The 16865-nt window shown below is 35.2% G+C and overlaps 1 protein-coding gene and 1 long non-coding RNA gene across 13 annotated transcripts; one reads left to right on the forward strand and one right to left on the reverse strand.

Annotated features, from left to right (window-relative positions):
• The first annotated feature begins 392 nt into the window (after nucleotides 1-392).
• LOC113294888 (glycine-rich cell wall structural protein 1.8-like) lies at nucleotides 393-2006 on the forward strand. The gene is made up of 2 exons (XM_026543261.1): nucleotides 393-594; nucleotides 1672-2006. Exons 1-2 carry the CDS (start codon nucleotides 393-395, stop codon nucleotides 2004-2006), a joined length of 537 nt encoding a protein of 178 aa, XP_026399046.1.
• Nucleotides 2007-10012: 8006 nt separating this feature from the next.
• LOC113297833 lies at nucleotides 10013-13438 on the reverse strand. 12 transcript variants are annotated; one of them, XR_003333756.1, is made up of 6 exons: nucleotides 12928-13438; nucleotides 12791-12846; nucleotides 12614-12700; nucleotides 12170-12331; nucleotides 11681-11916; nucleotides 10103-11447 (listed from the first exon to the last, which is right to left on the reverse strand). It is a non-coding gene; the product is annotated as an uncharacterized LOC113297833 (long non-coding RNA). The 12 variants fall into 12 exon arrangements; XR_003333754.1 differs by having other exon boundaries at nucleotides 10013-10364; nucleotides 10482-12331; XR_003333748.1 differs by having other exon boundaries at nucleotides 10103-12331; nucleotides 12928-13031; nucleotides 13273-13438.
• Between the last annotated feature and the right edge of the window lie 3427 nt (nucleotides 13439-16865).

Consider the following 16865-nt stretch of genomic DNA (forward strand, 5'->3'; position numbering starts at 1 on the left):
TAATTCATCTGCAAATAAAAAAGCAATTGAATATGTCCAAGAGAAAGTTGTAAGTTGGGGATCGTCGATTGTAGGAGGTAAACATTTACATGTAAGGTGTGCTGCCCACGTATGAGCTTTAGTTGTTAAGGATGGGTTGAATAAATATCATACTTCAGTGAGCAGAATCAGGTCGGTGGTTAAATACGTCACGGCCTCTCCTGCTAGAATGAAGAAATTCTTAGATGCCTTATTTCTTGAAAGAATGGAATACAAAAAGGGATTAGTGTTAGACGTGAAAACAGATTTACTCACCAACAAAAGACAACAAAAATGGTTCGAAGTTTGATATACTGACTTGGTGGAAAAGCAATGCTGCAAGATTTGATATTCTATCACTTATAGCAAGAGATATGCTTGTTATTCCCGTCTCTTCAGTTGCAAGTGAATCTGCTTTCAGTACTGGAAAGCGAATACTTGGTCATTTCCGAAGTTCTTTAAAACCCCGAACTGTGGAAGCATTGATTCTCCTACAAAACTGGTTAAGGACACCGATTGATATGGATCCATCTACATTTGGAGCTGAAGAGAAGGAGGATGACGTCTTAGAGTCAGGTACACGAATTTCCTACATTTATTCTCCTACATTTGTCAAGTCTCTGTTGTTTTCAGTTTCTTAGAATATAGTATAACTATTATATGTCGTATAAATGATGATTATAGTATAACTATTATATTTCTACTTCATGTAAGTATTATAACTATCAACTGTGACATGAATTGTTAGCTTCTTATAATTTGAAAAATAGTGTCTCAGACTTGGAGTCCTTGGAATGAAGGCAAGTGGTTAGGTTATATAGTGGTCATCTTGCTAAACCTTAAGACCCAACTTCATCAAGCCCCCATGTGGCTGCCCCGTAACACCATCAAATATGGCATGTGCACCTGAACCTGAACGGATGAAAACCTCAGTAGAAAAATCACCAAAGAACTGATGAAGTAGAATGATCACCTGAGTCCTGACTCTTAATCGAAATCATATTTATCAGAGTTTCTTACATTCTGTTACAAGATATGGCAAATACCAGCGCAAAACTAACAAGTCTCACTCAAATGTCCAGAGCCTGTCACCAACAGACAGGACTGCGAATATATCTTTGAGAGTTCTTACACCGTATAAGCTACCAGTAACTTTATACATAGTAGTCTAAATAAATACCTAAAGATATATACATTCATTATTCAAGATCGTTGTTGACATGTTGTTGGATTGGCATTCTATAGATATGGATACATTTGACTGAGTATGCAGATCCAAATCCCAGTGACTACCACCACCACTACTTCTTCACTGCCTTTTGCTTTTCTCCTACATTCTTTTTGGCCGTCTGTTTTATGGAGTTGTCTTTATATATCTCTATAATGTCACACTTTGAATTGATTAATCAAAAACCATTATGGTCATTCAACTAGTACTCTAAAACTCTTTTTGTTTCTCTCTTTACTCAACTTGTTGTGATATTACTTGTATGCAGATTTATTTGGTGATCTTAGTACTTATTCCATCATCGTAGATGATTGAAGAAGAAGGTCAATATGAAGAGCTGCAATGCTTGTTAGTTGTTGGCTAAGAAAGCTAAAGTTGTGGAATTTGTGGTCGTGGAATTTGTGGTCGCGTTGGTGATGCTGGAGGTCGGGGTGGTAGTGTCACTGGAGGTCGTGGTCGTGGTGGTGAAACTGGAGGTCGTGGTCAGGGTGGTGGAAATGTTGGCGGTCGTGTTGGTGGTGTAACTGGAGGTCGTGGTGGTGGTGTAACTGGAGGTCGTGGTGGTGGTGTAACTGGAGGTCTTGGAGGCGGTGAAACTGGAGATCGTGTTGGTGAAACTGAAGATCGTGGTGGTGGTGGTGGTATTTGTGTTTGGGGAAGAGGAAGAGGAACACCAACAGCAGCACCCATATCTTCGACTCCTTCTCCTCCTTCAATTTCTGAAGTTTGTTCATCTTCTGGATCACCAAACGTGGATTGACTTGCTGGTCGTGGTGTAACTGGAGATCATGGTGCTGGTGGTGGTGTAGCTGGAGGTCATGGCGGTGGTGGTGTTTGGGGTAGAGGTACAACACCAGCAGCACCCGTTTATTCGACTCCTCCTCCTTCAATTTCTGAAGTAGGTTCATCTTCTGGATCACCAAACGTATATTTACTTGCTCAAGAAGTGCAGAAAACTCTTAACTGTACAACAAGAACCAACAGTTTCTCTTGTTAGTTTAGTTCCTGTAATTCACTTTCATCATCTCAGACATAGCCCATTCTGTTGTACTTGATGATGTATCTGTTCCTGCAGAAAAAAAAAAACGGTTATACCCGCCACCCTACCCTACCCGACCCGCCAGAGAATGGGTTGGGTAGGATCTTACCCGTTTAATGGCGGGTAGGGTGGCGGGTGAAATTTTTCTTAACCGCCAATAACGGGTAGGGTGGCGGGTATAGGCCATATCCTACCCACCCTACCCGTTGTGCATCCCTAAGTATGATTAGAAAGAAAGTCTAAGAGCCCAGAAACTGTTCAACTATGCTTTATACAATAACCATAGATAGAAACAAAATGTTGAAAATGATTAGTGTGAGCAATAACCACCTGAAGGAATTCAAGGCCATGACCAAATCAACAAATCAAGATCATTAAGCTCCATCTTCCTGAAATTGAAAATGAATGACATCACATTAATTAGCAAATTGATACAACCACAAAACACCAAATACTGCAAAATAAGTTATATTAAAATACATACCAAAATTCTTTGAAACAGCAGACTAGAATGGCATATCGAGTAAAGATGCTATAACTGCACCAGTCCACTCCCTAATTTCAGTAAATGGTACAACCAGAAACACATCAACCCTAACCTCTGAAAATCTTCAAATAGGACATGCCATTTACTGTATTGCAGTATCTCCGCCAGAACTGCAATTCTGACTTGGTGCCAACAACACCTGTAGCTTCATGCCTGCACAACCTATTATCATAACACCATTAAACCCTTCAGCCTTCTGCACTCAGCTACAAGACCAAATCAATCATCACTTGACTCGGCAACAAAATTCCTGCAAGGCCAACTCTATCTATTGTTTTTTCCAGTACCATCATCTTCAATTTCTGTCTTGAAATCTCACAACCTGAGCCATATGCAGCAACAGCAAAGCATTTCATTTCCAACTGCAGCTGCATCACTGTCAACTGTAATTTCACCACTTGCTCAAGTCACTGTCCAAAACCCCATCTCTGTAACTGCAACTTCATCTACAACCCATCACCAGAACCACTACCATATCTTCAAATCAAGACCAACAGCTAACTCCATTCACAACAACGGCCATCATCAACTCGAATCAAATTCAAAACCCTAATTGCAATTTCAGAACACCAAACTCACAGTTCTTCCCCAATTCATCACCTTTATTGCTTGAATTCGAGAACCCATTAACCCATGTCCTAACATTCATCTAAACCTCTTCATCTTCTTCATCAACTGAGAACATCACCATCAATTTCTTCTCTGGTTTCTTCTTCCAAATCAAGTGATTCAAACACAAACCCATTCTCCATCTATGGCAGATATCTATTCTTCATCTTCTCAATTTATCTCTCTGAATGCTCTCGTTTTCTCCATTAGTAGAGCCTCCCCTTTTTCTCTCGATTCTAATTCAATTTCAAACCCTAACACAGACCAAAACACTCTCCGTTCATCACATTTAACTGCTGCAACATCCAATTCAGGTAAAACTATCCTTTCTTTGTGTTCTCAAACTCGAAATCATCTTCTCAAACTCGAACTAATATCACCAGAAGCTCAGAGAGGAGAAATCGAGAAGAAACTGAGAGGAGGAGGAGGAAGAAGAAAAAAAAAAGAAAAACTAAAATTTGACGGAGAGTTTGTTGAAAGGAAGAAGAAGGAAAAAAAAACTAAAAGCAGTGAGGTGGCCCGGAGTCGATTTTTCAGCCCCAACCATTTCCAATCTCTTTGTTTCAATTTGATGACTTAGATTTTACAAAAAAAAAAAAAAAAAAAAAAGTGGTTATATAAAGTCCTCACTCGCTCCGTCTCGCTCCGTCGCCGGTGGAAGAATTTTTTCTTGATTTTCAAATGGGAAGTTGACTTTCTTCTCTATGGTTACTGGGGCAAATTTATTTATGTCCAAGCAAGGAATCCTATCCTCGAAGGTATAAGCATCTTTAGTTCGAAAGTTGTTTAAAATTCTTTAAAGAAAATTAAATTCAGAAGAAAACGTGTACCTCCTGAAATTGTATCCCTTATCAAAACTTAATTTTGTTTAACTGTTTGTGTTCATGTTTTTGGTCTTCTTTCTTAGACATTCTATTTGGGAGTTGGAACTGATTTTGGAATTGTCATTTTTACTTCAAGTAAGTTACTTTCATTTATAATCTAGCAACAAGTATATACTTGACTAGGACACTTAGATAGTGACAGGTATGAGCAAATTGTTCCACATTTACTCAAAAATTTGATTCGTCGTCGGCATTAGAGCAAGTCTTATTGTGGAATCCAACTTATTCCAAGTGTGTAAAAATCATGAAATGTCAAGTCTAGTGGCTTCCAAGTTGAGGTCTTCCACAGAAAATCCAAGCAGAGTTCCACGGTTTTGTGGAAGGGTCCGTGGAATTCATGTGAACGCTAATAAGAATAGCGCAGTAGAAGACAAGAAACGCTATTAAGAATAGCACAAAAAAATGCTATTAAGAATAACATTTCTTTTTATCCGTAGATTTAAAATGAGTTGTTGAAATCTAACGGCTGAAAAAAAACGTCATTCTTAATAACACTGAGTGCTATTAAGAATAGCATTTTTTTTTATCCGTAAATTTAAAATGAGTTCTTGAAATCTAACGGCTGAGAAAAAAATGTTATTCTTAATAGCACTGGGTGTTATTCTTAATAGCGTTTTTTTGTGTTATTCTTAATAGCGTTTTTTTGTGCTATTAAGAATAGCGTTTTCACTATTCCACCATTACACTTGCGCTTCCGTCGACAGTTCCAAGTGCTGAGGTGGCGTGGAAGATGGAAGATGGATGAATTTCACCATAAGACTTGCTCTTAGTCACATTGAGAAAGTTGGAATGAAAATCATCATCTCAGACTGTCATTGTGAGACGAAGGGTTTCCTCCAAGTTAACATCACCAGGTATTCATTCCTCCATGTCTGCCTTTTTAATTCTTAGTCTGTGTTGTGCTCCATTCTCATGTAATGTTCTCTAGACTATCCAGACTGAAAGTTCTTATTTGGGATTTGTATTACCTCTACCAAAGTCTGAAAGCCAAAGAAAATCGACTAAACTCGATTTTTTTGGATTTTTTTGTGAAATCTTATGTTAAACCCCATTTTTGGATTTTACAATTGCGAGAAATTAATACGGCCTCATAGGTTACCTTCATTCCCAAAAAGTGCTTCGGGAAATTATCCATTTCCCACTCAGCCGGCAATGGATGGCATTATTTGGCATACACTGAATGCAGCAAGAAAGTTTTTGGCGAGAGGATGACAAATGGTGCGCAATATGTGAAACCAATGTGTCAATGGAGAGGGAACATCGTTGAGGATGTAAGGACATCTTCGATTGTAGCAGATCCAAAGAAACGTTCTATTGTGATCAGTTAATTGCCTAACTAATGCCCTTGCAGTCATGAGTACGCATTTGAGGAGTGAACCTTTTTAACACTACATTAATTCGTCGAGAGCACTCATGTATTCAGCTCTATGTTATCAAAGGCGCCATGGGCTCTCGCCTAGGGGGCGACTAGCAAAAAAAAGGTGCCAAGGCGCCAAGACATGACCAAATTTTTTTTCCTGCGCGACGCTGGGCTAGGCGAGCATTTTGGTTAAAGTACCTAATACAACATAGATTCAGCTATATAATTTTATTTTATTTTTGTGAGCATTTTGGTTCCAACTATCATTTTTTGTTAATTTTAACTCATTTTTATGCAGGTAAAAGTACTGTGGAAAAAATAGGTTCTCACCCCATCCTATTATTGTGAGAGTACTCTCATTTGGTAGATTAAGAAAACCAGTGCCTGCAAAGGAATCTACGTCCATGACATACGAGGTAAGCATTAATTTGATAGTACTGCATTTTTCTTAGTCATTTGCACTTTTTATTGCTAGGTCCTAGGTCTCTGCAGCGAAGTCTACCTATAGTTTGTTCTTTCAGTTTGTCGTTTACTACTCTGTCGACATGCGTTTAGCCAGAATGAGAAAGCTTTCCTTTTAAGTTACTAACTCCGTCCCTAATTAGATGATCTAGTTAAAATTTATCAATAAATTTAGAAATGATTTATTTCTCAAACTATATAACGGATTTTCGTAAATTTTATATCATTGGAAAACATTTTAAAACACCTATCTAATGAATATAAATATGGCTATCAAATTTTGCATATTTCTTATAATCATACTAATCTATTACTCCACTTATTTATGGTATAGGTCATTTAATTAGGGACGGAGGGAGTATATTATATGTAAACAATACCTATAATTATATTCATTCATGATCTTCATTTTAGGCTAATGCTACTCTATTTCCATCGAACAAAAATATTTCCTCTCCTCCTATCTCAAGCGATTGAAAACTTTTCTCATTAAAAACTTCTTCTGCTCAAATCTGCTTCTTTGAGGCCGATCTGAGCAGACGCAATCTTTTCTTTACTTCTTCTAACCTTAATTCGATCTTCTGTTTCAGATCTATTTAGTTATTTTAGTTTGTTCGTGTTTTTTTCTTTTTCTAGAACCTGTTAGGTTTGATATCGTACTTTTTAGGGCTTGACTTGATTAAAGTGTTATTTCAATTAGATCTATCTCGTTTGAAAATTAGTGGGTTTGCTTCTCTAGTATTGATGCAGATTAAGAGTAGGGTTTTTGTTCTTCTTACAAGAACAGAACTTGAAGGAACAGACGGAGCAATATTAGTGACGGCAACAACAACACAAAGAACAACACCAAAATCAAGATCATCACGAACAACGGTATCTCCAAAGACACCAGCAGCAACAATAACACCAAAGACACCAACAGCAAACAGTTTCAGAAGACCGATGAAGATGAAAACCAAGACCGATTCCGACCGATTCCGCTTTATGACGACCGATTCATGTTATTTTTGTTATCTGTGTTATTGTACCTTTGATAAAATCACTGATAATTGGTTGGATCTATGGATCCGTTTACACCATTATTTGTTCTACTATGATTTTAAGAAAAACCTTGAGAAATGGTTGGATCTATGGATCCAAACATCTCTACTGATAGTAGTTTTGTTATACGTTTTGGATGTGATACTGTTTATCCAAACTAAGCCATTTAAACCAGTTCTTCTACCTATGAATCAAATTGGAATGGTTAGGTTTTTACTTCAATTTCTGTCATGTAACTATGCTGTGAAATGGCTTGAATGTGTATGTTGTTTGTATGGTGATACTATCATTGTTGAAAGTCCCCTGGTTTGTCTTCAAACTCATGTAACCGTTCCCGATTTTGAATCGGATGATTATTATCAATATATATGAGGCTTGCCTCTTTTAGACTTTTGAACTGCAGTTACCAACAGCAAGGGAGCTACCACATAAGGTTGGAAGTACAGTTTTGATGATCCAATGGTCAAGAATTATTTGGATTATATGAAATGGTATTCCTCCAAACTTATGGCATCAGCCCATAAAACAGGGTTTCTTCTGCAATTAAAATAAATCTGTAACATAACTAAGTATTAGATTTTTTATGGAACCTTTTAAATTTACATCCTTTTTTTGAAGTACAGAAGTAAGAAAGATAAATCTGATTTTTTCAGTGATTCTGAATTCTAATTCGAATATCTTATTTTTATATATCTAAACAACTTTTAATACTCTTTTAATACAAAACCCATTTTTGGGAACCAAGTTGGTGTTGATGGAGTTTCCTACGGTAGTAGATTTACCCTTAATGTATTTTTTTAGAGAGGGGCGAAGATAAATTACATTACTCTTTTAATCCCAACCATTTTAAGTATATAAATTGCATTACTTTTTAAATCCCCGCTCTAAACTAAACATTTAGAAAGAGCCGTAAGGTCCGGCGACATCGAAACTTGGTGATGGAATGCATCGAGCAGTTAGGCCATACATTCAAGGTAAATTTTGCATATCACATTTTTTTTGTTTTGGTGTTAGGTTGATTTTCTTGGTACCTAACTTTCATTCAATTTAGTTATCTTTAAGAAATTCAGGATTCTAATTAAGAAAATTTGAATATTTTTTAGTGTTTATGTATACTCGGATGAAAACCCATATTTTAGAGATTTCCACGTCCATCACTTTTTACATGTTTTAGAATGTGATTTAAATGGAAAATTTTATTTACTTTTTGATATATATAGTCATCGATGATTAGTAGTATAGCCTTATGTTTCCTCCAATAATATGAGCAAGAATGTGCACCCGGTTTTAGAAGGGTGCACAAATCTGGACTCCAAATATATTTGCATAAGTAGAAAATTTTTGAGAATATATTTCCCATAATTTAGTGGAAATATATATATTCCGTGATTGTGTTAGCATTTATTGCATTTACTGGGAATATATTAGGAGAACAATAAATCTATAAACAGGTTGTCAGTATTAATTAAAATATATATATACAGATTTATTAAACCGGATATGGGGGAAATAATCAAGGAGCTGTAACTGATATTCTTAATTCAAAATAATCATCGCGTGATCACAATTAAAACTGCTCTACAATCTGCGAACTATATAAACTCTGAATGTTAAGCAGAATTGAACGCATAAAGTATTGTGGATTCTCTAAACAACTTATAACGAAAATAATATTTCTGAATCAGTTTCACTAAAGTCTTTTTGGGTTATAAGGTTCTGGCGGACGATGGCATACTTTGTTACAAAAAATACAAACTAACTAGATTTTGTGCACGTGCTACGCTCGGGAATTTTTGCCCTTTTAGTCATATTTTTTATTAGGTGTCGTGGGGTTTCGCCCCACCCCATCATGATACAATTTTGATTAGGTGTGGCTCGGATTCGGCTCGCCCCGTCCCGATACATTTTTGATTTGGTGTTGCACGGCTTCGCCCTGCCCGTCGCGATCCTTTTTTATTAGGAGCGACTTCACCTCGCCTCGCCCCGTCCCGATTTGATTTGGTATAGCTCGGCTTTGGCTCGCCTCGCCCCGTCCCGATTTGATTTTGTAAAGCTCGACTTCGCCTCGCCCAGTCCCAATTTGGTAAAGCTCGGCTCGACCTTGCCCCGTCCTGATTTGATGTGGTAAAGCTCGGTTTCACCTCGCCTCCCCCCATCCTGATTTGATTTGGTGTGGTTCGGATTCGCCTTGCCCTGTCCTGTCGCTTAGGATTTTTGGTTTGGTTAATCATGTTAAATATGAAGATAAAATTGAGGTGTAAGAGATACATAATACCAAAAATGTATACAATTAGGCTCCATCACAATCGTATTTATGTTGAATGGTGATTAAAAATGTACAACCGTTTGTAAGTTCATGATTTCTTTATCAGTAATATAAATTAGAGAGCATAATTAAGAGTAGATTGGTCAGAGGTAGTGGTCGAATTCAGGGTGAGTTAATCTTCCATCCCATGAATATGACTTCCACAAATCAAAATTTCAAAATTTCTCGACCGCGGATTTCACCATTAGCCATTAAGCAATGAGTTGATACATACTTATATTTAACCTCAACATGTTTCGCATGTATCATGGCCAATAAGGTTTACACGGTCATCTGAAATGCAAATGAGGGTTTATGTGGAGTGTATGCAATACCACTAACTCTGTCCAAGAATATATGTACATTTGTGAACAAAAGATAACTTGTAAAGAAAAAGGTAGAAGAATAGTAATACATGTAGAAATTGTAGATTTTGGTTAAAATTTCTTTGTATACCAATGATTCCATCAGGTGAACAACCAAGAATCCCATTGTTCTAAGTTATCCCATGGTAAATTTGGAACTCAGTAGTACTTCATTTATTCTAAGTGACTTATTTCTTGAGCGTGTGTTCTTCATGTAATGCATTCCAGAACATAGAAGGAAGAATAAAAAGACGCATAGAGTAAAGATTAACTAATCATGAATAATTTTTCAAACCGACAAATACCCCAACTCAAGTTCTCTTAATCCTTGAGGTCACAGTTAACTTCAGATCGGAATACTCCATGTCCAGGACCAACAAACTGATGTTATGACATTGAAGAGAACTACAATTATATGACGCCTCTTTTTATTTGTTGCTGAGCTTTCCTTCTTGTTGGATTGTGTACAACATACTACCCTTATCCAGCATCTATGGATCCAGTACCTGGTGGAGATCCAACTATATATCCAGTATCATACTACAATGATTTTATGAGATATGGAACCAGTACCTGATTGCATTGAGAGAAGCATATAATGCTTTATGAGATATGAATTTTACCTGAGGAAAGTTAAAGATGCACAATGATTTTAATTGGTGCAAGATCCCTCTTCTATGACAGTGTTGAACACTGCAAGCAGTTAAAGGCAGTGTTGGACTCAGTATTCATTGAATAGTGCGAGTGTTAACTCAAAATATGAAATTATCTTTTGCAAGAACATCTATAATATGAAAATATGAAATTTATCTTTATATTGCATGCTGGGAAAGTAAATTATCTTTGAGCTTGAAGAGTGACTTTCTGTCCAAAAAAAGATAAGGTCAGCAACCACATGAAAAGTATAATCTTTAGTTAAGATCAGTATATAATAAAAATTCTAAGCGATCGAAGGGGTAATAGATATCTAGTAGCTTGAATAAAATGCATTCTCACACAAGATACCTTACATGTTCAATGTGTATTGCTAAACAGAGGAAGCAGGTCTATCTACAAAAAAGTCATGGCAAAAATAAGGATTCTTATTATATAACTTATAATGACACATGAACATCCCATTTACTTTTAGGATATAATCAAGCACAATGAAACATATGTAATGCACTGAACATAAGTTTGATAGTGTTTATAACCTCTACCTTATTACTCCATGTTATAGGAATATTTTTTCTTTCTGGCATGGGACTATATGCATTTTCGAGCACTAATGCTAGCATTTTTCCCCAAATGATCCGTTGTAAATCAAATCCATACAAATATTTCAAGTGACCAATAGATAGTGCTCAAAAAACTTTTATAGTACGCCCACACTATTCAAACATTTAACCAAATTATGTAAAAATATATATATGAGTAAAGTTAATTAAGAAGGAGCTTTAAAACCACAAAGAAGAGAATTTTAGCCGATACCAAGTTAAAGAAAAGGGTCACTTTCTACATCCATTAAAAATCACTTTTTGAAGATTTGTGTTGTTTCCATTGTTACTCCCATTGTTGCAAACACGATCTAAATTGTTTTCTTCTGCATCCTGTGAACTCAAATTTTGTGTAGAAAGATTACAGGAACAGATCCCATGAGTTACAAAGTCAAAATAGTCGAAATCTTATAAAGAAATTTTCATATCTGATGCGATAAATCTTGAGAGCAATAACCAAAACATATGATGGATTAAAATCAAATTCGTAATGTGGAAATAATATATTTTCAAGTAGAATACAAAAACTAAAGACTCAATTATGAAAATAATATTCTTGGACATACCACAATGAAGCTAATTACGCCATCCAAAATAAAAGAGAGGACGATCTCGGGATATAGGCAGTCTTGCTGCATTTAATGGACAACAAACCATTTTAAGAACTGCGAACCATAGTAGGAAATTCATGATAAAAAAAATACTCATTCTTTGTCCGCATCAAGTAACTTATCTCCACACTCATGTGAATCCCATTCTTCCAAAGCATGCACTTAATTATTACCCTTCTCAACAATTAATTCTGTTTAAATACGTCATCTCAAAGAAATCAGAAGAACCCACAAAAAAGGATCAAACCCAGTTTCTGAAAAAAAATTAGCCTTAGTGTATGGTTATGTTTGCTTAAGGGCAGACTTAAACTAGATTGTGATCGAATATTAATAACCCTCGGCCAATTCTATTCAGAACTTTGAACAGGGTTAGCTGACTTCTTTGTTGGAATAAGTTAAGATTAGAGTTAGGATAATGGTTAGAGCGAATACCAAAGTAATTACCTCTCAGGCATGCACATTTCCAGAGCTCTAGGAATAGCCAAGTCCTATGTAGTAAATAGATTCCTTTCTAGATCTCTTTACTGGAGATTGATATACAATGTGTTCCCTTTGGCCCTTTTTTTGCTCATCTTCTGTCAATCCTCTAGGTTCCACCAACCATACCTACAATACCAAAATACTGAAAAAGGAAACTTGGGAACTCATCTTACAAATGAGGATTTTTTTCAGAAAAATGCTAATTATGAAGTTATTTTTTTGTCACTCAATAGGATATGCTTATTCAGTTTTCTTCTTATACAGGGCACAATGAGCTTCCCTAGATTTTACATGTCGGCATTATACAACAGCGTAAGAAGAAATAGAAACTATACAAAACAAAAATTCCTCGTTCAAAAACTACAAAAAATTGATAAACAAATAACAGATAGGAGAGAGTTACCATACATCATGACTACCCGTGTTGATTCAACTCAGCCTTTAATGGTGGGTGCTACTGCACTGTTACTTATCACATGGCGCATAATCTCTCGACTGCAAAAGAACGTAATTTCAGAACATATCAATTCTCATCCATTAGAGATAACAATATGAATGTATCCAAGACCCTGACAAGAACGATACCATCAAAAAATTATCAAGATGTGAGAAAAACCTTTGTCCCCGCCACCGTACATTTGCTGCAATAAAGTTGAAAAGAATATTAGAAATTAGCATCCTTCTCAAAAAATAAGGAGACCTAATTAAAAAATCTCACAAACCTGCTGCAGACTTTTGTTTTCGAAATGGCATACAGCCATACACCCATTAGTATTCCCTTCCAACAGATCCACATATTGAATATATTGCCAGTATTCAATGTTTCCTTCGGCCACAAACACCTCAAAATTATGAGAATGTATCTTAAGAACCCACAATTTCAGTTCATTTTCGGTGAACTCTAAATTATTAGGAACATGTTAGATTATCCAACACTACATGCTCCACTTGAAAGTGGTTCCTAAATTTGATTTGGTTGCCATCAAAAGAAAAGTCTACAATCAGAAATCTAACTTTGATTTTGATTAACCTAAATCTTATAGCAATCAAAAGAACAGTGTACGAACCTAAATCCCAGTGCAAAATCCAGCTGAATAACGGCTCCAAATCAAGAACCCAAAAGAAGAACCCTAACTACATAATTCAGAAGCATATCCTAGGGTTTGTTCTTAAGGGTTTTTTTTTTTGTTTTTTTTAATGTTTTGTGAGCGAAACAGAAAACTTGTTCTTAGGGTTTGGTATGTGTTTTTTTTGGTTTTATCTTTTATGTTTTGTGGGCGAAATTTATGTGGGAATTCCTCTTTTTTCTCTCATATGAGGAAAAGTGAAACGGAACAATTCTGTGAGTGGGTGAGGGTCACCGTTCAACGTGGAGCCTTATGAGCTTAGGATTTTAAAGGAGTTAGATTTGGTGTTGTTTTGGCATCACTATGATATCTTCGATTATCATCGATGAGGATCAAGTCCAAATTTTATCTTCAAAAAAGTTTAGACTTGATACTATGGATGATAAACGTAAGTGTTCATATATGGTTTGGAGATATCTCCCCGGGGATTGAAGATCAACAATATGATTCGGCAAATAACACGGAGAATATATGGCATTATACTGCATATATTTAAGAAAGTTACTTCCGCGTAAAACTTTCCATTTTTTTGGAACATATAATTGTGAATTTCAGTTTTCAAAACTGATATTTTTCCCGAATGATATTATATACATTAAATAATTTTTTTCAAAGAGATGTTACTTGAGTTAGGCAACTTACTAATCAGTTATTGATCCTTTTATTGTATTAGATTTTAGACCTTTGAATTGCATTTCACAATTAGTAATTCAAAATGAAGGGTTGGTAAAAAACAATTCCAACTGAGGGAAAGGTTAAACGATATTGAGGAAGAGATCGAATGGGTTAAATAATTTTTACACTGTCAAGGATCTTCTAAAGATGTTGGCATCAGAGTTGATAATTTTTCGGGACATAATTGGAACGATATTCAAAATTAACCAACGTCAAGGCCCGTTAAGGCCTAGTTTTTATAATAATACAAACGTTACAAAATTAATATAACAAAATTTATGAGAAAAAATATAACAACACACAACAAATTTATAATAATAGAGGCGTTACCAAAACTAATAGAACAAAATTTATGAAAAAACGTAACAACACACAATAACTATAGTAAATAATTATCACAAAATCAAAACTATACAAGATTAAGTGAAATCTAACCTAAGATTTTGGCGTTACACAAAACAAATTTGAACAAATCAATTAAGATATTCCATGACATACAAATACAAACAAATCATCCCTCATATTAACGGTACAGAAATCGACCAAATTTGTAAACAAATAATACGTACACAATATGAATATGGCATATGCATGACTAGATAAAACTTAACATATTTCATTGACACGTAGACAGAAGATTTTCATATACTGATCAAAAAAAAATAATTAAAAAATGTTAAAACAATGAGTCTTAAATCAGACAGGTAGTTCTACAGCTCTAGGCTTAAAAGACAAAATCATAATCGTTGATTGCAAAATAAAAAGTAAATGGTTTTATAAAATCTATATGATAAACTAAGAAAAAATCATTTTGCATTTATAGCAAACAGCATAGGAAAAAAATCATAACCAAAGACTAATAAACAAAGGTTAATCTATACATACACCAATCATACTCTTTCTGATAATAGATTATGAAACGACAAAGGTTGCATATTATCAAAGAAAAGGATCGATTGAGAGATACCTTGTCTTGAGATATCGTACTTGATTGTGAGGAAGAACCAATTTACGGGATCGGAATTTCTCCACCACGAACAGGAGACGTGCTCCACGAACATAAGATTTAATACGACCAATATGTAGATCCATAAATCCCCAATTGCAGATGACCTAAACGATTGATAAGAACTCGAAAAAAAAATTCTTTAGCGTAGGAAGAGCTCGTGCTTATAACGTTTTGCAGTAGATAATAGGGAAAGATAAAGAGGCATGGAAAGAAAGATATTTTATTCATTAGCCTTAGTGTGTTACATAGATAGTCCTTTATATACAACAGGAATAGAACCCTAGCTACTATATTGGGCTGCACATCCGTGGGCTAAAGCCCTACAATAATACTTTTACAATTTCGACAATTTCATTTTTGTCGAAAAATAGACCAAATTGAAGAAGAAAAAAAATGAAAGTATCACTTTTCTTGGAACAGAGTGAAAGTACCATTTCCTGAAAAGAAAAATAGTCGATGCATAAACCAAAATATGGCTGCATAATGTGTTATGCATCATCTGTGGTGGTTTACATAATGGCTATGCATTCGATTTTCGAAAATTGTACCTAAAGTGAAAGTATCATTTTTCGTGAAACGGAGGGAGTACATCATTTTATTAGTTGCAACGGAAAATTAGTTGATGTATAAAGCAAAATATCGCTACATAATATGTTATGCATCCTTTATGGTGGTTTTCATAATGGCTATGCATTCAATTTTTGAAAATTGTGCCTAAAATGATAAACGCCTCCAAGTTTTTCGTAAAAACTCTAAATTTGATATTGTTGTTTGTACTCATCGCATAGATCTCTTTAAAACCTTTCCAACGAGATAAAATTGGTAAAATTCGAAGGCAAAGATTTTTGGATATAGTATATTCTAGTTTGCTTGCCAATTATACCCCTGAACAAATATGATACATAAGGAGCTATAGTAAACAGACTAAAAGAGAGGGGTATTTTGGTATTATCAAGTGCAAACTACAATACTATTTGCAATCTTTTTATCAAATTACCTGTTTGCGTTAGGTTCCATTTTACAAAAAAGTGGCCATGAAAGGGACTCCCTCCTTTCGGACCCTCCGGTCTGTCAGCCCAATAATAATATGAATAATAATAAACCAAGTGTTCACCTCTTCACCTGTTAACTACTGATTAAAACCAGAAGAACTGAGTTACTTAAAATTTGTGGTAACTAATAGTTATACTACTATTTTCTAATTAGAGGAGAGTGTTTGAATTTTTTTAATGAAGACAGAAAGAAGATGGAGAAGCAACCATATACTCCCTCCGTCCCACTCCTAAGTGACCTATTTGATTTTAGATTTTGTCCCAATGATAAGTGACCTATATCACTAAACAATGAGATATTCCGAAATTATCCTTTTAGTTAATTATAAATAATATATGAAATATGTATAATTTGATAGGCATATTTATATTCGTTACGTAGGTGTTTTAAAATGCTTTTCAATTGTATGAAATTTGCGAACATCCGTGGAGTATTTTGAGAGATAAACCATTTTTAAATTTCACTAGTTATTATTCATAAGGGTATAATTGTAAAAAATGATTAAAAATACTATTTTCCTTGCTTGCCTTAAAAATTGTGCAAATTTCAAATAGGTCACTTAGGAGTGGGACGGAGGGAGTATATATATATAAAAAAGAGAAAGAACGGGTGTCAGTAGATAGATGACATTCTAGTTTACGGAAGGAATGCTTCTCATCCAACATGTCCAGTTTGAGTTGACAAATTAAAGTATCAGTACAATTATTTCACTTTCGTAAACCTTTGCATTCATCCGTTAAGCTCAAACTTACTGATACTCGTGTTTCTACTTTCTAAGAAGAGATTATTCTTACAG

The sequence above is a fragment of the Papaver somniferum genome, chromosome 7, assembly GCF_003573695.1.
Source record: "Papaver somniferum cultivar HN1 chromosome 7, ASM357369v1, whole genome shotgun sequence".
NCBI classification, from domain to species: Eukaryota; Viridiplantae; Streptophyta; class Magnoliopsida; order Ranunculales; family Papaveraceae; genus Papaver; species Papaver somniferum.